Source organism: Thermobia domestica, chromosome 17, assembly GCF_964235325.1.
Source record: "Thermobia domestica chromosome 17, izTheDome1.hap1.1, whole genome shotgun sequence".
NCBI classification, from domain to species: domain Eukaryota; kingdom Metazoa; phylum Arthropoda; class Insecta; order Zygentoma; family Lepismatidae; genus Thermobia; species Thermobia domestica.
This window is the reverse complement of record NC_137470.1, coordinates 9,610,550-9,636,366: the sequence shown is the minus strand read 5'-3', so window position 1 is coordinate 9,636,366 and position 25,817 is coordinate 9,610,550. Positions and strand designations below refer to the sequence as shown.

The window sequence follows — 25,817 nt, the reverse complement described above, 5'->3', positions numbered from 1 at the left end:
TCATCCCAGCAGTCAAAAGTAAGGGTACTAGAGAGAGCGCATGTCGAGAGCACGCAATTTTTAACTTAAAAAAACGCGCTCAAATTGGAGAATGATAAATTTAGGGTAGAATGACAAATTTGGGGTACAGAATAGTAAATCCTGGGGTAAAAGATAAATTTGGTGGAGAGATTGATAAATTTAGGGAGTTGTGCGCAAACCCTTGGAGGAGGGATGAACAAACCTATAGTGACCGCGAGTACTCGTGAAGCCTAGGCTCTACACCAATCATAGAACTGCTTTCCGTCAAGTGTTATACATCGGATGAATTCGGTAAGATTCGCACAGCTGCCTTCCGAACGCATGCTTGGTAGAAAAAGTGAAACAACAGAAGCGTACCAACAACGTTGCCGAACTTGGTAGACATGGCGAAGGACGAAAAAAGGGAAAAAGTAGCACTTAATTAACAATAACACGAACACAAACAATTACTGAAAGTCAGTGGTAACAATTATAATAACAAAAATATAAAAGAATGAAAACAAGAGCAATAACAACGAAACAAATCTTACTAGCAATGTGACAACACTGTATCCTCGGAAGACGTTATCTTTATAGGGCGAGGGAGGACACTGGCAAATTTCGTGGCTGGGGTTTGATGAGCGGGACACACCCGTGCGTTCTATTGGGTGATTACATTGGTAGATGTAGGTCAAGCTTCACAACTCCGTGCGATCAAAATACTCACATCTAAATTTTTGTACAGTCCGCAGGAAAAACCTGCAACATGAGCATGTAAATTTATTGTGAAACGACGAAGTCCTTTGCTCCAAAATAAGTGTGCAGGGGAGGACGCCGAGGTTTCTTCTGGCGTGATTCGTGCCACTTAGATGTTATGATGATTCCCTGCGCTGTTAGGCGTAGTTTCACAATAAACTTACATGCTCATGTTGCAAGTGTTTTGCTGCGGACTGTACCATTCATTTTGAATTATCCTATCTGTATATAGAGTATAATTTAGCAAGCCACCTCCGAATAGTTAGGCTATTATTAAAACCGTATCCACATTTTCCGTTATTTCTTTATTCACTGCGTTACTGCCCAAATCCAGTGAAAATCTATGCATGAAGTCAGGGGCGAACCCAGCGGGTGGCAATCGGGGCAATCGCCCCCCAGAAGAAGAGACTTTCTTATTTTATATATAAATAAAACCCATCCCAGAGTTTAGAGCTCTTGAAAGTAGCTCTGAGTAGTAGCAATATTACAACCCACCGCCTCCCCCCAAAAGTCCGTCCTGGATCCGCCCCTGCATGAAGTTAAAAAAAAAAGCGTAAAGTCACCTGCGTATGAGTGTACTCGTATCCATCCGGGTTTAAAACTGGCAACAGAAACCAATCTACATGTTCTATCATTGGGTGGTTTTCTTTGTTTTCCACCAATTGTTTGATGATATAGGTTACCATAGCTGGCGCAATCCATTCTCTTGCATGGATCCCTGAAACAAGATATTCTGGTAAATACTTATCTCATAATTATTTTAGACAACAATACTGTAACCTTCAAAAGGAAAAAGAGGTGCTCATTAATATCTAACTACAAGTGTTTTGTATCTGCAAAATTAACTTGTACAATATCTTGATATCAAATAAATTGCTGGTTTCCTCTGATACTATCGTTGTCTCACATTGTTAATCTTTCAACAGGTAATAATATTTCATACACACCAAGGGTGTACTCAGGCGTCTTCACCCGGTCCAGAGCCCCCAAAAACTTAACTTATCATACATTTATACACTTTCTCAATAAAACTATTCTTGTTTAAAAGGGAAATGATTGATGTTGCATGAAAATTTGATCTTATACTTCATCTGTATTATTTTTCTTATAAAAACAATCTAGTTTCTTTTTTTCTGTAAAATCTAGTTCGTTACTGACTTCTTTCTTTCTTTCTTTCTTTCTCTCTCTCTCTCTCTCTCTCTCTCTCTATGTGTATGTGTGTATGTGTGTGTGTCTGTTATTTGCGAATTTTTCAATTTTGAGCCCTCCATTCGATAGAGCACCAAAAACTGAGAAAGTGATGCAATTTTCCGCGTCAGTCTTACCGTTCACGAGATATTGACCAAAAAAGTTCCGATTTGAGGAAATTTAAGGAGCCATATGTCGGGAATGATATTTTGCGAATTTTTCAATTTTGAGCACTATAATGATTAGTTTCATATTCTTTAAACAGCCGTTTTACATGTTGAATATAAAATTCATCTCCAAAGTCTATTTGTTTGTTAAACACGGGCAACTTAATTTTAAAAAAAATGTTATTGCTCTTAGAAATTCAGAACCTTTCATTGTTTTTAACGGAACACAACATGAATATCGAGAAAAACTATCAATACAACATAAATATATATTTGTAATTATTATTATACTTTGCAATATTTTACATATCTGTTAAATCAATTTGTAATGTTTGTGGTCTTCCTAAAATTACATATCGTAGAACGTTTTAACAGAACTCTTGAAAAAACATGTGGAAAAATTTAGTACTTTAGTACTTTAGAAAATTATAAATAGATATACTTCAAGAATTGTTTAGTGAGTATAATAATAAAGTACCTGTACATAGAACAATTGGTATAAAGCCTGTAGAAGTTAATAAGAAAAAAAAAACTTTTTAAGTTCGTTCTGGCAATGCTCTTGGAGCATTCTCAACTCCTGCTTGCAAGGAAAGCTCTACATTGAGTGATTTGTCGAAAGAGTCCAAGCACTTTACATCGTATTCTATTTTTTCTTGTTTCGTTTTTATTGTGTTCACTCTGTCTTTTTCGTAAAATACACGAAAAAGCAAATACATTTTTCGCCACAATGCCCAGAAATACTGTTTTAACTGATCAGCAAATAGAAAGCTACTGGCGAAATGATATGGGGTAATGTGTAGTATTTTATTTTCATAGCAGCAAGAGGCAAGATACTATCCCGCAGAAAACATGCATTTATTTGTTTGACAGACAATACATAGATGTAGTAGCTTGTAGTATTTGACCCTTAAGAAAAATTTCTGGGAGCGCGTCTGATACACAAATACATAAAATTCTTTACAATCGTACTCATACTCTTTACACTTCTATCTAGTATAAATAAAATAAAGTGTTTGTTTGTGTGCCTGTCTGCCTGTGTATCTCTGTGCGGCTTGGGGACCAGACGAGTGGACCGAAAGTTACTTTATTTGGGTCACGGGTACCTTGGTCCAGACCCCAGACCAAGACGAAGCGTTTTTCTTTTAAATTTCGAACCAGGGGGTTTCAGGGGTTGCATTTATTGGGACTGGTCTGGGAACCAGACGAATAGATCAAAAGTTACCTTATTTGTGTCACGGATACCTTGGTCCAGGTCCCAGACCAAGACGAAGCTTTTTTTCGAAATTCGAAGCAGGGGTGGTATAAGGCAGGGGTGGATGTTTGCCTGCACATGTAAAGTAGTAGAAAATGACCGATATTAGTGTCGAATTCATAGTTTTCACGGTCGCTGAGATCAATGGTGAAACTCTGATCGCATTAACTTCCAAATTCACCCTATTCCACTGCGGGCCGGGACCATGGGGGCGGATACCGAAACATTTAAAAGAAATCCAAAATGACTGGTATTAGTGTCAAATCCATAGTTTTCGCGGTCGCTGAGATCAATGGCGATACTTCCATTAGTGATGACTTGCAAATTCAGCTACCATTGTATGTGAGCCGGGAGTCAGCGGGGAAGAGGGGTACCGAGACATGTAAAAATAGTCCAAAATGACCGTGTCAAATCCTTAGTTTTCGCGGTCGCTGAAATGAATAGTGAAAATCCTCCCACAGGTGTTGACTTCCAAACAGACCCCATGCAAAAATATATATATATATATATATATATATTCAGCTAGTATATATATTTGCGTTTATATGTACGTGTGAATAAATTTTATATATTTTGCATGTAAATTGTGTTTAGATTTGTATATTTCTAACATGGGGTATACGAAATAATTCTGTCATTATAAACTTCGAGAATATGTGAATTGTCAGTTATAGAAGCCAGAATAGAGTGGCTACCGTAAAAGTTTGCCCAGGCTTCTGTAAACTTCTAGTAACGCTACCATTTGTAAGTGGTAAGTGGTAAATAAATCATCAATTTATTTAGTTTCATGGAGTTCAGTTTTTCGTAGGCGGCCATCTTATATCTTGTCATATTTATAGACAAGTTGAAGTGAGCTGGTTTAGAGCACCTTGTACAGATAAAAAATTCTCCTAGGTAGGTCACTGTAGAAGTTTTTTTTATATAAGAGTAAGAAAAAAAGTATGAGAAATGTCATATACGACGGTGGGCTGAAACTTTCTGCTTGTTTTTAGTATCCATGTTATTTTTATTTGCAGATATATCGCAACATTTGCTGAGCGTTCCTCCATTTCTAACCTAGAACAGCATATTGCGGTAGTTGTTGTCATCTGCCATATGGTCAGCAGTTGTGGATGTGCGGTTAAAACAGAGACCCGTAATCGAATCCTTGACAGCAGAAGGAGTCAGAATACAATCCTGATTTTTCATCCAGCAACTTTTGGGTCTTCTCTAAACTGAAGGATTTCTACCATGTCGCGATGGAAGGACTTTTGTGATATTGGAGGAAGTGGGTGAAAATGATGTTCCAGAGTTGAAATCTAGACGCCAAGGTACACATTGTTTTTTTTTAATTATTTCATTTAATTATGTTCACTGTAACCCGAGATACTAATCAAGAGGCAAAACTTTTTAGTCTACCCTCGTATATATATCCACGATTATCCGCGAGTGCTGCAAAAAATTAACCCTGCTACAATCACGCTCAATTATGTTTGATATGGTAAGTAGTCGCTGCGAACTGACACTCCGTATGCAATGTAAGTACTGTATGCTCTAAAACATAAAAATAAATTGCATTGTAAAATTAAATACTTCTAACAGTAGTGGACGCTTCGAAGTGCAACTCTACTCTGATACGTAGAAACCGATTGTTGCAAGATGTGAAAAATGGGAATTAGGAAGAGTGATTTACGTGGTAGTAAATTGCATTCATTGTTCCCTGTGGAGTGAAAGTCCGCGGATGACCACTGGAGGGTTAATTACGAACCTCAGAACAACAATTTTAATCCAAGCCGATAACCGGGAAAATACAACAGAGCCTACAGTGCGAAGGTCCAAAATTGCTGACAAGTTTATTGAGCATCGTAATGCTATAGGCTTTCTCGGAATTTGTGGACAAGTGGGAGACTCTTGCTCTTTTGTTTTGGTCATGGCTGTCACATTTTCTGATCACTGACTTTGACGACCGGAGCAATACATATCTTTTGTGCTGAAATACTGCTACGTGTTTGCATTAGGGATGGACAAAACCGGTTTTTATAAAAACAAGAAACCGGTTTCTAGAAAAACCAAAATCTGAAAAACTGTCATTTCGGTTTTCTCCAAAACTGGTTTCGATTTTCTTTGAAACGGGTTCGGTTTTCACCGAAACTGGTTTCCATAAAAACTTTTGGAAAACATAAAACTATTTCTGCGGAAACGGAATCGGTTTCCGGGGAACAAGGAAACACTATTCTGGTCAGAAATAGAACCAATTTTGGAAAAAACGGAACCGGTTTTCAAGAAAAACGGATCCGGTGAAAAACCAAAACCAGTTTCGGTGAGAAAACAGTTTTTTTGAAAATTTTCAAAAGCCGGTTTTCCTAAAACCGAAAAACCGGTTTTTGTGCCCACCACTGGTTTGCACCTCATTGTTGTCTTTATTCTGGTTATCCGCGACTTTCCCTATCTGCCGTGCCTTTACAACCCAATTCCACATATAAGTGAGGCTTCACTATATATATTAACTTACCTCCGTCAATAAAAATAGCTGGATTTGTCTTTGATGGATTTGTTATTGATAATAGTTTCAAGTCTCTTCCTTCGAAAGTTTTTCCTATGCTCTCAACGACCACAGTGTCTTGATATTGCTTAGCTAAGTAATCAAGATATGCAGAAATCTGTAAACGAAAAACACACAATATAGTCAAGACAAAACGTTGTATCCAAATTCTTGATTTGCTTTCGCCCGTACATTGAAAAGAAAAATACTATTGTTGTCCTACAGCATACGGAACAATCAGAGCAGTGATGGAACGAGTTATGGGTCACAGAGTTACTTGGGTTACTACTTTTGTATGGATCATCCGAATTTGAGTCTCACTTCTCATAACCCTAACAGCACAAGATGTGCTAGGCATGTGCCATTTAGGTGTTTCAGCTACTTTTTAGGTACCCGATACTTGGCACATATGATATTCATGTAGTAAGTATGTACCTCAGCTACCTACAGCTTTAGGTACTTGTTACACCTAGTTGATATTTGCAACTATGTATGATCTGTCAGGAAAGTAAATGTACACCTATTTTTCGAGTCTGGCATTCCTGCGCTCCATCCGTGGAGAGTATGAGAATTATATCAATCAAATGTTTACTGAGGGGCAAAAAGAAAAGCTTAATCTGAATAAGACATTGCAGAGGGGCACAAGCTGTGAATACGAATAGTGCATAGTGTAAATAAAGGACGACACCGAAAGAGAAAGCCAGAAACAGCTGTTAAACTTACAAAAAAAGAGTAAAAATTGTCGAAGTGGGAACATAAAACACAAATACAACAAATACGCCGACAACTAAACGATCACCATGCCATGATCTTGGTGTAGTGGTTAAGGTGCTGGCTTACAAATGCACAGGACGCAAGTTCGAATCCTCGGCAAGGACACTTTTAAAAATTTTTGTTAATAATACATACAACACATGAGAGATGGTAAAAAAGGTCGTATTTAGTTTTTCGTAGCAATTATTATTGGTAATGTTTAGTACTGATAATACTTTTTGTCTTTGCGTATTGCTTTTATTCTTTTCCTCATTTCCAAAGAGAAGAATATCCGAACAAATGCCACCAAAATTCCTCATATTTTGAATGTAAACGCCATTTGCAATTAGTGAAGAATAAAAATTGAACGTTCCGATGTAGCTACAAAAAGTAAAAAGAAAAACATGGAAGTGGACCACACTCATGGTTATTAAAAATACAATTTCTACATGCCTTACACCTCCCGACCACGTTTCTACGTTAGCAAGTAAGAGGTTTGTGTTTAGGTTAGGCTGGTCAATACGTTTTGCAAAGGGGCCCGGTTTAGCTCTGACGCACCACAGGTGCGAGAAGGGAGAAAAACACTTTTTCTCTCTCCCTCTGTGTGTCTATTTATCTATCTATTTGTATATATATAACGCTATTTGTGAATGCCATAACCACCCTAATTTTCAGCGGATTGAGACGAATCTTGGCACAAACATTAATTGTTGAAATATCTTGATGAGTTCGTTAACCAGAATAATCAGATGAAAATGTTCAAAATGGTGGCCCTTCAAACTCTTAAAAAGTTCCAAGGGAACCAAATTTCGCCATAAATAGGTATTCAGAAAGTTTGAATAAATTTTCCTCTTTTACTGAAATATTTGTGTGCAGAAACTTATTGAAATATTGGACCCGATTAATCGCCTAAAGAAGGTTCACGCCCTTTCGCTACGGTCAGGTTTTTTTTTTTCTTTTTGCAGGAGGGGGTTATTTTCCTATCGGAACAAGATGATTGTTAGTGATGATATGAAACTACACATTGAAAGTGAAGTAATTTGTGTAACGTGTTATTTGAAAGAATAATATAATAAATGTGCATTCCTCTAACACAGAGAACTGTAAATCATGTATTTCTAGTTCGGGAGCCTGAATGGCGAGGAGTGTTATTTGATTTGCTTTTTAGTAACACATTGCATTGCAAATAAAGGTAGGCAACATTATTGGTAAGTAAAATAATAATAATAATAATAATAATAATAATAATAATAATAATAATAATAATAATAATAATAATAGGTGTTGTTTGTGGCAAGGTAATATCTTAATCAATTCTTCTTCAAACGTAATGATTGTAACGCCATATCTCCCTTACAAACAAAATATTAGCAATTTATATCGAGAGAACGGGAAACTGTAGAGCGATGGGACCAACGTTGGACAGTATGCACTCATAGTACTCAGAAAAGTAAGTGATTTCAATGCAAAATGAACGAAGAGTCATTGTCATGGGTACTCATGGGGCCACGGCAGAGCCCTCTTTAGGCAAAATGTCGATAGCTTATATCGAGAAAACAGGAGGTGATAGTGGGATGGGACCAATGTTGAACACCGTGGACCCATAAGGCGCATCGAAAAAATTAGGGAGGCGGGCGCCAGCCAGCCTTACTTATTTCCACATAATAATATAAAATTATATTGTCGAAATACACACACGAGTTAGCTACTAATATTTCATATTATTATTATTATTATTATTATTATTATCTACAGCGTCTTTTCATTACGTGAGCATGTTTGACATGAAACCAAAGAGAAAATCCATCCTGTAGCGAAAAGAAACAATACTTTCTCTCAAATTGATAAAATATCAAGCCGAGACTGATTCGAACTCGCATGGACGGCGCGAAAAGCTAGTGCTTTGTCCACTATTTTTTTAACTGACTCACCGAACGCGTTTCAGTAACTTACTTATTGCTAATTTTACTTGCTTCACTCGTTTAACTTGCTTTTTCTAATAACTTATAACGACAGGGACACGAACACAGAAACATCGAGAAGAGTTAAAAATGATAGATGCTCTCCCGCCGAGAATCGAACCCGAGACTCCATACACCAAAGGCGCACGTGCTAGCCTCTAGACCAGCGGCGATGGCAACGCTCTCTTTCTGTGTCGTTAGGGATTACGACCACTGTATTGCCAGCTATCATTTCTGTGGGTTGTATACTATGATCACATGTTTCTTCTTTGCTGGAAGAGTAAAACCTACATTATATGTAATACATGAGGTATTTAGACCTACATGCTCTTCATATAATGTAATAAAAGGGTCATGGTGTCGGATTTTAATACATGACGTATTGCAGGATACAACATGCTTTGCATTACTTGTTTGTTTGTAGACAGCTACCAGCTTAGTGTTCTGAAAGGTTGTTTATAAACTAGGGATAGCCCGTTCCGAAGTTATTAGTTTTCGGACTCCCGAAAGTAAAGCCGGACAAATTCCGGAATTCGGAAAATTCAATTTTGTAATAATTTCGGAATTCGGAAAAATCCGGAATTTAGAAATTTCTGATTTCGTTAACATTCCGGAATTCGGAAAATCCGGATTTTTTCGAAAGTCGGAGTTTTTCTCAATTCCGGAATTTTCTAAATTCCGGATTCTTTCCGAGTTCCGAAATTCTTCTGAATCCCGGAGTATAACTGAATTCCATAATTTTGCGAAATCCGGAAAGTGAAAGTTCCGCTTCCGAAAAACGAATTTATTTTGGTTAATATGAATCGTGGCGAAATAAGTCTTTGACCAGGTGATGGCGACTGCTTTGAAAGAAATGGGGAGTATGAGAATTCAATCTGTCATATTTGTAGTTTCGTGTGGAGAAAGAACGAACTTGTGAACCAGTGGTTTAAGAAAAACTCAAGTTATTAATGTAAACTTTGCCGACTTCATAAAAGAAATACGAAAGACATTTTGAATCGAAAAATATAACATACAAGTTTGCAAGCGGAGACAAAGAAACCTAACGTAACCAGACTAAAGACGGATCGTTTTCCGCGTAGCGATCGCGGGTCAGTGGTCAAGGTGCTTCTGCGAATGCACGTTGCAATTTTTGTTTTCTTACTTTAGAATTTTTGATGGCGATTGATCAGCGATAACATACGTTTTATTATATTCAGATATTTGAATACTCGGATGTTTCAATACTTGAACTATCAAATCTTCAGGAATAATAATAGTAATAATAATAATTATTATTATCTCGTAGAAGATTAAAAGCTAGAAGCTAAATTATCGCTCAGGTCATACCATTACAAGGAGAAACGTGACATTTGGAAAGAATATTTCGGTTTGGTTTAATGTTGCTCACGAGAAGAGGAGTTTCTCATCTCGTTTCTAAAACAAATAAAATAACATGAGAATTAACATTTTACATTCGAGACGGGTCAGGGCTAAATTAAAATTTTCGTCAGTAGTATAGATTTAGTATCATGACCGTAAAAGAGATGCCGCTTCTAGATAAGATAGTTTATCGCTTGTTTAATTAAGGATAAGGCCAGATAGTGAGTATCGAAGGAGGTGACGAAATTGGGTCAGTTTTTTTTTCCTGGAGATAGATGACGAAAGGAAAGGTTGAATGACCACTACGAAGGTCACAGTGGATGCTCCCTATTGCATGGTCCCTGGTCGCAGGACCACAATGGATGACCCCTGGAAATGACCCCCAGGACCCATAGCCCCTACGCAGGACCCATAGCCCCCACGCTTCATTAGAAGCTGCCTGTTAAAAAGATGTGAAAAGTGAAAAATATGGCAAGCCATACTCCTTGCTAAAAAGGTGGGAGCAGATAAAAGGAAATGGTTCCCAGGACTACAGTGGACGACCCCTGGAAATGACTCCCAGGACCCATAGCCCCTATGCAGGACCCACACGAACAGCATGTGAGCATATATAATTTATTAGAAGCTACCTGTTAAAAAGATGTGAGAATATTTTTATTGTTTCGTATGGCAAGCCATACTCCTTGCTAAAAAGGTGGGAACAGATAAAAGGAAATGGTTCCCAGGACTACAGTGGATGACCCCTGGAAATGACTCCCAGGACCCATTGCCCCCCTGTGCAGGACCCATGGCCCCTACGCTTCATTAGAAGCTACCTGTTAAAAAGATGTGAGCATCCCTCGACTTGAACAACGTGAAAAGTTAAAAATAAGCCCCTCCCCCTCCTACAAGTATACTATGAAAAGGGTAATATTTATTTAAAACATTTTTCTTACTTGTGAGCTGAAGTGTAACATGCACAGACATCCTTCCTTGAGAGCCGTTGAAATTGAAATGAACGAGCGAAAAGCCGTTTGGCTTGGCTTTAGTGACGTCAAGATTAACTTTGTACCGTATCAGAATGATAAAACTGATTGACCTATATGATTATAGACTTTACTTATTTACACGAAACACAGATTAATTGCAATCATGTACAAACATTTGTATGATTTGAACTTAATGAGAACTCTGAATAACAATCACGTGCAAGGTTAAAAACCTTTATTATTGACAAGCATGAGTGATATCTAACAGAGTTAATGACAGATGGATCACGAGTTTATGTGTCTAAGTTTAAATGATATTGACGATAGAGAAAAAATAAACCGATAATCACGAGAACTGATGGGTTATTGAACGCTTGCTTGCAATCATCTACAAACATTTGTATGATTTGAACTTAATCAGAACTTTGAATAACAATCACGTGAAAGGTTAAAAACCTTTATTATCGACAACCATGAGTGATATCTAACAGAGTTAATCACAGATGGATCACGAGTTTATATGTCTAACTTTAAATGATATTGACGATAGAAAAAAAAATAAACCGATAATCACGAGAAGTGATGGGTTATTGAACGCTTGCCCTATCACAACTGACGTATATAGTTTGAATCATGAGAAACTCATTTGATTATATGCAATTTAATTGGAAAATAAGGAAAGAAAAAAAGCCAGTATTTAGCTGAAATATACATGTACTTTTCCTCCATTTTTACCCTAAGGTTAACGAAATTTTGTATTTTATATGTGGATTAATTGCTTGATTGTACCGTTAGCAGCAAAGCTATTTGAAATGAAATGAAATCTTTGAGTCCCACGGTTATGCCGGTTAGGCTAAAGGAGACGGTGATTATTTTATTCGTTCGTTTGTTTTTACAAACTTTGAACTAAATATGGGAGCTCTTAAAAGTATATAGAAAGTGGGAGAAAACCCACGCACACTGTGCTTGTTCACCACAATTTATAAAAAATAAATCCAAAGTGAATGTTTGTCATGAAAATGTTGAAATAATTGGTGCGAGCTGGGATCGAACGGAGGACTCCATGCACCAGAGGTGAACACTGTATTGTAATGGGATTGAACCCGGGAACCCCAAGCACCAGAGGTGAACGCTCTACCACTGAGCCACCGCGCCCGCCAAAGCTATTTGAAACGTGGACCTACGTGGAATTAAACCCGGACGTTTTATGCCAAAAGGTGTGTGCGCTATTCACTTATCCACAGAGGAGCTTTTATATGTAAAACAATGAGAAATTATGCGCTTAACAGAATATTTCCTAAGCACTTTAACTGTAATAAACTAGTTAAAAAATTTTGATTATTTTATACATGTCGACATATTTTACTGTATAATAAACGTTTTATTATTTTTAGTACCATTATACTGTTTTGCAGGACTTGCAACTTGAAAAAAAACGATAGTTATCGAACTAAATGCATGACATATTCACTAATTTTTAAATTGAATTGTTTTTATTGTATATGTTTTTAATACATTAGTCGGAGCAACTTATTTTATGGATTGATTGCTAAGCAAGCTCAGAACACTTACAGTGTGAACCTACAAATATTTAAAAAAAATTCATAGACTTGTTGCAGAATTGTAATGATAAAACAGGAACCTCCTGTGGTATAGTTTCTATGCAAGATCCGAATATTTCCTATAGTAAAGCCCCTATGCATGACCCATGGCCCCTACGCTTCATTAGAGGCTACCTGTTAAAAAGATGTGAGCATATATTTATTGTTTCGTATGGTAAGCCATACTCCTTGCTAAAAAAAAGTGAGAGCGAATAAAAGGAAATGGCCGCATGGTCCCTGGAAATGCCCCCTTCCCTGCCTTGCAGCTTATGTAATGGTTCGTAACTTTTATTCTTTCGTATGGCAAGCCATACTCATTGTTAAAAAGCTCGATGGTAAAAATATGACCGCAGAACCCATGGACCCTACGCTTCATTAGAAGCTACCTGTTAAAAAGATGTGAGCATATTTTAATACCTCAACTCGAACAAGGTGTGAGAAGTTAAAAAGCTTTTTTTTGTTAAAATATAACCCTTATGCAGAACGCCTATAGCCTTACGAATAAAATATTTATGATTATATTAAAATTTTGCTTGAATGAAATTATATCTATATGAAGCCTTTAATAGGAAACAACTTTATTTTAAAGCTGGAAAGTTGTTTGGAGCACTGGTTGTAGTGATCTTTTTTTGACATGCTTTGAAACGAGACTGACTTTTGCGATAGAGATGCTGACTGGCGATATTATGACGTCATATGAACATTGTTTTGCCCGATTGCAACGACAGAGTTAATCATAGAATGATCACGAGGTGTACGTACATGAACCAAAGTTGAAATTAAGTTTAGAGATTATTTAGACAGATAAGCTAATGTTTCATAGTGAACGAACTCATGTGTTGTTACCCCCTACCCTGTGATATTAGCTTAACTTATGATGACCTTGTTTACGCTTTAGCAACAAGAATTTTAATTGCCGTATATAGCTTGACTTATGAGAAACTCATCTGATTCAATGCAACTTAACTGGGAAATGAAGAAAGAAAAAATTCAATATTTACCCGCAATATACATGGACCTTTTCGGCTTCCCCCCATGTTTGAGAAATTATGTGCTTAATGATTTTATTTGTAATAAACTAGCCAAAGTTAAAATTTGAACAGACTATCTGTATTTAAATGCTCCCCATACGTCATTGATTTAATGTGATATTTTCTAACCAATTGAAGCTCAATAAACTTTTAAACTTAACCCAAAGTTATAATTGTCCTATAATGTATGTATAAAGTAACTCCACCCCCTCCATTAATCAAATGCTTATATATAATTCTTTGTACAACAATTGTTCTATTATTTTTACTTTTAGTTGCATTATATTGATTGTGTGCTACATCCATTGATTGCTGATTGACCTGGTTCTTGGGGAAAAAAACGTAAGTTTTCCAACTAATTGCATAGTTAACTTAACGGGTTTTACACATTAAAAATGTATAATAATATATTTACTGTGTTTTGAACAGTAAGGCTATGTGAACCTACAGCTGAATCTAAATTTTACACCACTGCACAAGAAAGATTTGTATAATAATATTAATAATACCATATTTACAGCGTCTTTTAACAGTAAGGCTATGTGAAACGTAAACTTATAGTTGGTGGTTGGGATTTAATTCACACGAGTTTATTAGGGGAACGGAAACTATAATAAAATTTATGAGGAACGTTAACATAGGTTGAACATTTTATACTTTTATAATAAATTAGATGGAACAACTTACGCGGAAATAATTTTTTGTTTTGTTTTGCAAAAGACCCGTGTACCCTTAGTTACTGACGCGCCCAGTTAACATAGGTTGTTTACGATTGAATATTTTATACCCTTATAATAAATTAGTCGGAGCAACTTACGCGGAAATAATTTTTTGTTTTGTTTTGGAAAAGACCCGTGTACCCTTAGTTACTGACGCGCCCAGTTAACATAGGATGTTTATAATTAAACATTTTATGCTTTTTTAATAAATTAGTGGGAGCAACTTATTTCACGGATTGATTGCTAAGGAAGCACAGAACACTTAGTGTGAACCTACATGAGTTTTTCGCTTAGAATTGAGCCCTAACGTTAAAGCTGTGTATGTTATTTGCTTAGCCATAAATGAACTGTAGTTATTTTGATTAACGTGGATTTACATTGATTTTTAGTATTATGAGTGTTATATCTTTGAAAAGCTTTTTTTGTAATATAGAAATGAATAATCCAATTATATGAATTGTCGTTAAAAGAAAATTACTGTAAGAAAGAAACATGTTAGTTACCCCTAGATTTGCATTAGTCCCTAGATAATTTACGCAAAGCGAACGCTTTCACTAACATAGGAAATTTTTATTACTATTTTTTAGGTAGTACACGTATACTTTTTCCATTAATGAAGATTATTTTAGATTTTTTTAAATTCAAAGCAGTTATTTAACCCATACTTGTTTTACTTAGAACATACGGGACTATTAAAATGTTTTAATATTATAGGAACAACAGAGAAAATTTGACATGTGTATCCCTTTAATTATTAACTATTGGTTAAGAAAAGAAATATAACAATTATTGAAATAAATAATAGTATACATTACCTTAAAATTAAAGAGAGAGATTGTTGTATACTAAATCCTATTTCAGAATTTTTACCCAAAGGTCTCACGACTAGCACCAATTTATTATAGTAATAGTATTAAAATAATAAGTATTTCTTGAAAGAAATAGATGCATGTATTATTATTAATGCATTTAATATATATATATATATATATATATATATATTTATATATTGTGTTTGTTTAGTTGAGGGTGGAATTAAAATTGAAGTATAGAGCGTAAACATGTGAAGCGAATGCGTTTTTTTAATAATTTGAGTTGTTTGACTTTTGGAATAGTATTGAAAATTGTTTAACGGATTATTTTTGAGGGGTGAGAAGGAAGTGGTTGTATCCTATAGTATTTTATAAAAAAAACAATTATACTGTGAATTTTAGTGTATTTACACTGACGTTAGATAGTAAAACACGTAAGGTGACATCATAGTCTTACCCGGAGTGTTTATTTATACTAAGCTTTAGCTATTATTAAAAGCGATGTGAGCGCTAGTTTATGTATTGCAAATTGAATTTGCGCGTGCTTGCACAGGCTTTAATGAATACGTTATGTGTAAGCAATTGGGAATTGAAGTATAATACCGTTTACAGTAAATGAAAAAAAAAAAACATGACATATGAGTTAAGGCAATAAATAATTGTTGTTGTATTACACTATAAACTACCATTGGATGGAAAATAAAATAATGTTTTACTTATTAGGAATTAAATTAATATTTTAATGTGCTTTTTGACCGTAAATGAATGCCTTCGGAATTAGACTCGCGTTTGCTGCTACCGGAAATTAAATTTGCGCACGGCTGCGCTGGGAATTAAACCCGCGGGCGTTAGGAATTAGATTCGCGTTTGCTGCTACCGCGCACGACTGCGTTGGGAATTAAACCCGCGGGCGTATGATTGTATTAGTCTGCGTTTGGAAATTAAAAGCATGAATTAACATACCATTTATTAGCGTGGTTATTATTTTCAAATAGTTAATGATGCATAATTGATATAAATAAATACAGTGTGTGTATGTGTGTGTTCAAAAGAATTTGAGATAAAAGAAAGAAAGAAAAAACTACATGACAATTTAGAATTTTCCGCTAAATAGGAACGTTTGTTTGTTTGGAGGTTATTTTACCCTACTTTTTTTTGGAGGTAGTAAAGTTTAACATAGTCCTCATACTGATTTTACTAGTTATAATCCATTTTTATTGACCATAAGAAGATATATGCCTATATAGATTTTTTATGGTTAAGGATTTCCAAAGACGGATTTAATTTTGAGTTTTAAAATCTTGAAATTGAGCTTAAGCAAGTTTTTTGGTGTTAATTATTCGTATTTCCTTAAGTTTGTGTTGTTGGACTTTGTTTATTAAAATATTTCTAAAACCAACTTGGAACCGTTGCACTAAAGGCGTGTATGTTAGGTAAAAGCATTAGAAATTGAGCCCAAAAGGCGGGACTTAGCACGATTTAATTTTGGATATGTTTGGAAAAAAAGAGGGTACGTTAGGTGAATTTTCTAGGATTATAACAATAGTTGAGAGCCTTAATGACTATTTTAGGGGAACAAATTCAGTACAGGGATTGCTTGCATTAATTATGGAAATATGATTGATTGACTTTTATACGTGAGAATAAATAACAGATTTTTTTTATTTAAAAGGATGGAAGCTTAATTTAAGCAGGCGTTTAGAATATTTATTTATTTTTGTGAGAAATTACATGTATGCTTGTTGGCAAACGATTTCCGAAGTGTTTCACGGAAAGGAAAAAAAACAAAAGAATTTTTGTACAATGTTAACTTCGTTCAGCACCGTGGCTATACGTAACTATTAGTTTACCACAACCGGAAATTGAACATGGGGTTGCTAGCACCAAACATTAAAATATTTACAAACATATTCCTAACAGCTTAATTTTAGTTAACCAACCGTTTAGTAGCAATCCTATATGAGACATGAACCAGCACAAAGTTTAACTTTATGAGAGTTTAGATAGACATATGAAAAATTTTAGGTACACCAAATTAACTTAGATTTGATAGTACAAGCTAGAAATATATATACATATTTTGTATATTAAGAAAAAAAAAGAATTATAATTGATACTAATTACAGTTTTTTATTTTTTATTTTAGAAAAATGGAACCTCAACCGAGCACTTCGACATCCCTTACCATATCCCAACTGGAGTGCTTTGACAAAATTGATAATTTATTAAATGCAGCAGAGGAGAAGAGGGGTAGAGAAGAAGATGTGGAAAATAAGTTAAGAAAAAATAAACGAAAATGCTACTTTCCAGTAGTAAAAGTAAAAGCAAAACCATCGGTGAAAAAAGAAGTAAATCCAGTGCTAGCGGTGGTGGAAAAACAAATAAATCCAGTGTTGCCAGTGGTGAACAATATACAACTCATGCCAATACATGCACCAGTGGTGGAAGGTGATGTCAGTGGGGGTAATACTAATAATGATGACATATCTTTGTTATATAACGGGGAGGACTATGTTTTAACAGAAGCATACGAAAAATATGAAAGACTTGAAAAAATTAAAAAAATTAAAGAGAAACTGCGGGAAAACATCTCAAAATATTTGAAATAAAAATGTAAATATTGTGAAATAAATGTCTATTTTGGGTAAAATGGGAAATTTTGAGTTTTCTTTCCTTTGAATTTTTTAAACCTACCTAACAAAGGTTATAAATGTCTAATTTTTTCTTTCCTGGTTATATTGAACTTATATTGCAATATATTGTTTAATGATACATATAAATATCTTATTAACAACAGCGTTTAAAAACGCTTTTGAATGTTTATGGTTTTTCAGCATGAGGCACTATTTAGTTAACACCCACCATTAAAAAGTTTTTTTTTAAATTTTGATGCAATGTCTACCACAACTAATATGGTTTCCCTTTAGTTTTTAAATTACACTTGAGTTTTGATGATATCTACGTTGTTTTCTTCTTATTTTTTTGACCAATATACATAGTTGTAGGGTGAGACAAACTCATTGAAATAATTGCTTGTTTGCATAAATAAGAATTAAAACAAGGTTGTCGTTTACTATTTAGTCTGTTCTTAAAAAAATGACCGAACCTAAGAATTTCAAGAAATTTTATGCAGCGAAGTGAAAAGAATTTCAAAACTTTTTTTTCTGTTAATAGTAAAATTTACTTCTAGCAGGGAACACGCATTGAATGTCTTGAATAATTAACTAGGTATTTCTTTTTGGACCAAGCTATTTCATATGAAAACACGAAATTATCCAGCTATTTAAGGTAAAAATGCCAAAGTATAACCTGTATATTAATTCAGATACCATTTACCCACTTTGAATTCAAGAAAAATGATATGGAGATTCACTACATTTAGGGTAGGATGAATTCCTGTATAGCTTTTATAAAACTCTTTAAACTTTATAGAAAGCAGCCCTGAAAAACACAGCCATACAGCCACCACAAGATCCAAAATTTAATGATTGTCATAAAATGTTCAAATAATTAGAGTAATTCCAAGCACCAGAGGTGCCAAGGTATAATTGCCAAAGAAAACTTTAGTTCACTTGAAATACTTATTGCTGCCACAGCAGTTTTTTTTGCTATTAATCTTGCGCGCTTACACAAAGATTTATTTTTATTATCGCAAGCATTTACGGAAATAATTTTAAAATGCAATTTCCCCCTAACACATGTTGGTTACGCCTTTGTTATAATTCCACGTACGCGAAAGCGAAATAAAAAATTACTGTGTGCACCTAGCACATATTGGTGGCACTTTTTAAAATTGTATGTACGCTAATACGGCCACCAACTTACATTTAAGAACGCATTATAAAATAGTTTGTGTTATATAACTTTTGCGGACAAATTAGTTGCCTAGCACAAAAATTAAATTGCCTATCCATTATTAAGCTAACGCGCCTTTACTTGAAAACCACATGTTTTTTTTACTAAGCTAACCTAAGATGTTTATACTTGCTAATGCGCCTTAGTGGAAAACCACATTTTTTTTTACTAAGCTATTGTAACGTAACCGTCGCTAACGCGCCTTTACTTGAAAACCATATGGTTTCTTACTAAACTAACCTAAGCTGGTTATACCTGCTAACGCTTCCCCTACTGTAACGTAACCATCGGTAACGCGCCTTTACCGTATAACCTAACTTAACGCAGCATTATCCACCTTTGATAATAATGTATAAAATAATTATTATTTTGTTTTAACTTGTTGCTACGCGTTTGCTAATACTGAATAATTGCTTGGAAATGCACACCGGCTCTGCCTTACCCTGAGCCACTTGTTTGCGCGTATGTTTTGCCCTGCCCTGCCCTGCACACTTGTTGCCGCGGATGTTTTACCCGGCCCAGAAACCACTTGTTTGCGCGTATGTTTTGCCCTGCCCTGCCCTGCACACTTGTTGCCGCGGATGTTTTACCCGGCCCAGAAACCACTTGTTTGCGCGTATGTTTTGCCCTGCCCTGCCCTGATTATATGTGGGTCCGTATGCGTTATTTATATAGATTAAACGCAACTGCTATGTATATACCCTAATTTTATTTGTGAAAATAACTTAAATGTATATTTGCTTTACACTGCCCCCAGCCCACATAAATGCACGCACGTTTTTTCCACATGTACACCGACTGCCACGGCTTTAAAAACTAATTAATGTAATTATTGTACACATGCTTCCGTATAAATGCAGGCACGTTTTTTCACATGTACACCGACTGCTACGGCTTTAAAAACTAATTAATGTAATTATTGTACACATGCTTGCGTATAAATGCAGGCACGTTTTTTTTTCACGAATAGACTTGTACTGCTACGGCTTGAACTATTTATTGTACGAATGCTTCCGTATAAATGCACGCACGTTTTTTTTACGAATGGACTTGCACTGCTACACGTTTAAAACTAATAAATGTAATTAATGCACGCATGCTTTCGTATAAATGCAGGCACGCATGCACACCATTTGCAACGTTTTTAAAATTAATCACTGCTATATTTTTATGCACCTACATTAATAAATACGAAATATATTTCATTTTTAAAACAAGGAAAACAAGAACATTTTGCAATCGGCTAACATTCACATTGGGTGAAATACCTTTAAATAGTGTAGGCCAGCATCATTTGCTTAATGAACATAACAACGAATATATTTTAATAATAATAAATTAAACAATAATAAAACATAAACATATGTACAAAAAAGGTTACCTTTTACTAAATAATTTAATCTTTTTACGATGTGGAACCATCTCACATGCAGCAGCATCATTATTCAAACAAGATAGTGGATGCTTACGATTACACCCACTAGGAGGCACCACTAATAATGCGTTGCGATACCGTATCTATCTTTTTGCGATTTGCAAGTGTTCTTAGTATTTGAAATAACTTATTAATAAATGAAATAACTTATTAATAATTGTGTTTTTACTAAGAAATGGTAATTTTTATATTATAATTTTAGTATATGTAGGAAAAAAGTATATGTCTTGCCTAGTTTTTAAATTAAAAATAACTGATAATATTGCGTTAACGCAAACCAAGATGGAAAGTGCAATACTGCATTGTGAATAATTATTGCGTTTAAAATTGCGAATGGACCCTTTCAGTCAACTTTATAGATTATTGCGATACTTATTTTATACACAAAATAGAAGACTACGGCTGTTATTATGGACCATTTGCCTTTGTGTCTACCATTTATGCCCCCAATTATGATTTTTGTACAATGTATTGCAATTCTTATAATATTTATTCAAACAGTATGTAAGACACATTCTGTTACTAACAGACAACTTATTAAGAAACATTGTGTTAATGAAAGACTATTTAGGGGATATCAAGAATATTTAAAGAGTAGTTAGCCTAAGCTAAGGATATTCAAGGTCTATTTAGGGGGTAAATAGGGGTTAGTTAAAGGATACTAAAGATAGTCAGGGACTATTTAGAAGATAATCAAAGAGGGGCAAACTAAGAATAGTCAAGGTCTATTTAGGGGGTAAATAGAGGTTAGTTAAAGGATACTAAAGATAGTCAGGGACTATTTAGAAGATAATCAAAGGGGGGCAAACTAAAAATAGTCAAATGTGTATACTAAAGATAGTCAAGGGGTAGCTACGGGATACTAAAGATGGTCAGGGACTATTTAGGGGATAATCAAAGGGGGTATACTAAAGATAGTCAAGGGGTTACTTACAAAATACTAAAGATGGTCAGGGACTATTTAGGGGATAATCAAAGGGGGAATACTAAAAATAGTCAAGGGGTTACTTACGAGATACTAAAAATATTCAAGGACTATTTAGGGGATAATCAAAGGGGGTATACTAAAGATAATCAAGGGTTAGTTACGAGATACTAAAGATGGTCAGGGACTATTTAGGGGATAATGAAAGGGGGCAAACTAAGGATATTCAAGGACTATTTAGGAATATTTAAAGGCTAGTTAGGGGATACTAAAGATAGTTATGGGATACTAAAGATGGTCAGGGACTATTTAGTAGATAATCAAAGAATATTTAGGGGATATTCAAGGACTATTAGGGGATATTCAAGGGGAAGCTTAATTATAGAGTGCGGAATGAGGACTTTTTTGCGGTACTTAGTTTGAGAATAAATATTGCGGTGGGCCGCAGTACAGAATAAGGGCCTTTTGTTTTGGTATATTTAGTTTCAGAATAAATATTGCGGTGGGGCGCAGTACAGAATGAGGGCCTTTTGTTTTGGTATATATAGTTTCAGAATAAATATTGCGGTGGGGCGCAGTACAGAATGAGGGCCTTTTGTTTTGGTATATATAGTTTGAGAATAAATATTGCGGTGGGCCGCAGTACAGAATGCGGGCCTTTTCTTTTTGCTATACTTAGATTGAAAATAAATTTTGCGATGGGGCAGAATGGTTCATAGTTTATTTCAGAATTGGAATAAGGTTACATAGATTTGTACTCTTAATGCAAGCGGATATAGAATGGATCTTAGGGTATTTTAGGATTGGAATAAGGCTACATATATGTGTACTGTTAACGGAAATGCGTATAGAATGGACTTTAGGATATTTTACAATTGGAACAATCCTACATAAATATGTACTGTTAACGGAAATGCGTATAAAATGGGCTTTGGGATATTTTAAAATTGGAATAAGGCTACATACATGTGTATTGTTATTGGAAACGCGTATAGAATGGGTCTTAGGGTATTTTAGAATTGAAATAAGGCTACATAGATGTGTACTGTTAATGGAAACGTGTATAGAATGGAAATTGGAAAAAAGGAAAGAGACGTGTTGTTTTATGAACCCGTTTGCAGACAACTTAATACTATACTGTTTGCTTTTGAATAAGGCCGCTAAGTGCCAATACTTACCATATGATTGCGTCAAAACATGCGTAAACTTGTTTAATGTAATGACATATATAATATTATATATTCCGTTTTAATATCATTTTATTGTACGCCGTTGGACGTAACGTGTTGTTTACCCCTGACTTATTATTAGCGCTAATAGTATTGAATTAAAATATAACATTTAGTGAAAAATATTATTACTGTTTTACAGTGTGCAGTTGCAATATATAAAAATTAGCGAGACCGTTTTAACAAGAACAACTAAGAATTAGAAGGTGAGTGTATTTCATAATTATTATTATTAATATATTTAATGAACATTTCTTTAGCTAATGTTGTTTTTTAACCAATAATTAATAAACAAGTTTCTTTTATCGTTTTTCAAAGCATTATTGATTATTGCCTGTTTTGCTAGATTTATGCTAGAACTCAAAATCTTTCCTTTCTTTTGTTTTAGATGGATTTTTTGTGTTCCAATGGTGAGTTCAATATGATTGATGAACTTTTCTTGCACGAAGTTTTGTGCGGTTTTCAGTACGTGGAAGGCAATATTAAAGTTACAAAGAATAGGACATTGAGCCAGTTAGTAATAGTAATAGTGTAAACTACATAAAATAAAGTTTTTGTAAACTGATACTGCTGAAAGCATAAACAAGAATAAAATGATTGGTTGCTTAAATTTAAGTGGGCGTTTCCACTAAGATTGCTCAATGACATTACAGCAATATATATAAATACAGCGTTAAAATGAAGAGATCTACTCAATACCTTAGTTTTGGGTATATATGTAAAAGACTTATTTGAAAATTTTGTTTCTAAGTACTGCTAAATCATGGCGGATACCATGTGCCAATGATTAAATAATGAAATTAACATTCAATGTTTAATAAAAACCTTTCAATTGTGGGAGCCCAAGAGAAGAAGTTTGCTAGTGTGTGTTCTGTGTTCAGACAAATATAAGCAAAGTATTAACCGTGAATGTCTGGTCATACACAAGGATATTTTAAAAACAAGTGTCTTATGTTTAATTACTAATATGGACATCCAAGATGAGATTTTACTACAGTTTCAGAAATCCCATGGAAAAACATTTACAACATTACAACAATTTTTTAATATATATGAAAATGCAATTGAAAATGAAGAATTTATTAATGAACTAATAAAAATATTCCTAGAAAAGGACTTTAAAAGGCATATACTTGAAAATGTTGTATGTATGTAATTAAAACTTGAAATAATGTGAAACTGTTATCAATGAATCAGAAAAAAAATGTAATGTGCACTGCTGTGAACTATTATTAAACAATTTTTTCAGTATGCATACGTTTCAAAGAAGTGACTTTTTTATAGTGCTAATAATAACAAGTAATTCTCTGCAAATGTTAACAGTTTTCTTAAAATACAATATAATTGGAAAAGTATATTCTTCCAACTATTTTACATGACATTAACTTTGTATAAGAAATATATAAAAATAGTATTCATTGTCATGTGTTACTTAAACTATGTATTAATAAATAGTATAATTATAGTAAACAGTAAGCGTTAATGGATATACTTGTTTATAATAATAATAATAATTATTATTATTATTATTTTTAACATCCCAAAAATAGTGTTCCACGGTGTTGTTTACCCAGTTTTAGTACTACATCAATTGTACAGTCAATACTAATAATATAATTTCGTGACAAATACCTTTGAGTTTAATTCTTAAATAAAAATTGAATCTTTAAATATTGCTGTGTTTATGCTTTTAATAGTTGTAGTAGTAGTAGTAGTAGTCACCATGTACATATTTAAACTTGTACATGATATTTATGCACTAGTGTCTTACAAAAACATACTTATATAAATTTTATGATTTAACTAATACTTTCGCTAAAACTTTTATTATATACTTCAATTGTTTTGTTATACTTATACTTTTTTTTACAACTATATGTCTTTATTCTTTTACTTTATAAAATGTTTTGTCTCACTCCTTTGCATGTACTAAAATATAAAAAAATGTTCAAATTAATTTTCCCATGATTTTGTATACATAATTTAGTTTTCACCCTTCCAAAACTTTATTGGTTAGCTCTCCCAGGTAGGAACCCAACATAAGCTTAGGTTATTCATTGCGCCGCTAAACATAATACTATCGGTGTCACAGTTGTCAACAAATCGTAAAGCTTTAGCCGCGCCCATAATGTAATGAACGCAGCAAGTACAACGTTTGAAAACTTTAACGGCTTATTTTCATTTTCAACATTTTTATATGTAATAACAGCATGTTTTCCCCAATGAATACTACGCTTTGTACTTCGTACTGCGGTGCCCATAGGTAGCCGTAAAGCTTTTCTAACGTGCTAACAACCACTGATTGCAACAAAACCATTCTTTGTCCCCATTTGCCGTAGAACAAATTGATGAATAGCTTGGCTATGTACCTTAAGCCAGGGTTTAATCCAATATTTTTCTCATCTAACTGTATGCCTTCGTGGACATAACATTCTGCAATATATTCATTTTTATCTAATTTGCTTGCACATAAAATAAAAATGTTTCATTTAAAGAAATCTGCAAAAAACTATGTAATCCTTTTACACTTCTTTTATTTTAATTATATATAATGTATAGCCTTATGCTCAAAACGCTCAATATTAGTTTTAACCTTTAAATGTATGAACATATTCCTATACATTGTATCCTTTACCTTGTCTTTAAACGTTTAGTAATATATGATTTAATGTTTTTTAAGTACAATAATTATATATCATGTAATTTATTATAAAATATCTATTTTCACATATAAAACAAAATCCAATGTATGTAAAAATTAATTATGTTAATGCGCAATCTTCTGCGCAGGTTTGTGATTATAAATGAGGTCATGGCTTATACTAATATAAAGCGGATTCTACCGTGATAAGATGTACAGTCAAAGGCCGTCTGTTTCCGCTAGTGCAAAACGAAAAAGAAATACATCACTACATATAAAACCATTTTCAACTTCTTATACTAAAAAACAAAAAGGTGAAATTCAAACTAATCTTTTATTATCCAAAAGTAATACTGTAAACTCTAAGTATATTTCTCCACGTGAAAAACAGTTTCAACTTGAAAAACAAAAGAAAATTATACTTGTTAATCCAAATGATTCTGAAATTCCTGAAGAAGATGATACATGTCGCATAATATTTCCAACACAAGAGCCAATACCCGATCAAGTGTATAGAAGAAGTTTCAGAGAATCAACTGAAATACCATTTCAAGAGGAAGTAACAAGTCAAGATACAATTTCTAATGATAATCTTATATTCAACGAAGTAAAGTGTAATTGTTCTACTAATAACGTAAGTG

The 25,817-nt window shown here is 34.2% G+C and overlaps 1 protein-coding gene across 1 annotated transcript in view; it reads right to left on the bottom strand.

Moving 5' to 3' along the window:
• The window catches only part of LOC145674633 (carboxypeptidase B-like), a 139,953-nt gene that overhangs the window by 50,778 nt on the left and 63,358 nt on the right, over positions 1–25,817 (bottom strand). The window contains exons 4-5 of the mRNA XM_081744851.1: positions 5,855–6,002; positions 1,320–1,474 (exon numbers count right to left, since the gene is read on the bottom strand). Of these exons, the coding sequence (XP_081600977.1) occupies positions 1,320–1,474; positions 5,855–6,002 (303 nt within the window). The remainder of the gene's footprint in view (positions 1–1,319; positions 1,475–5,854; positions 6,003–25,817) is intronic.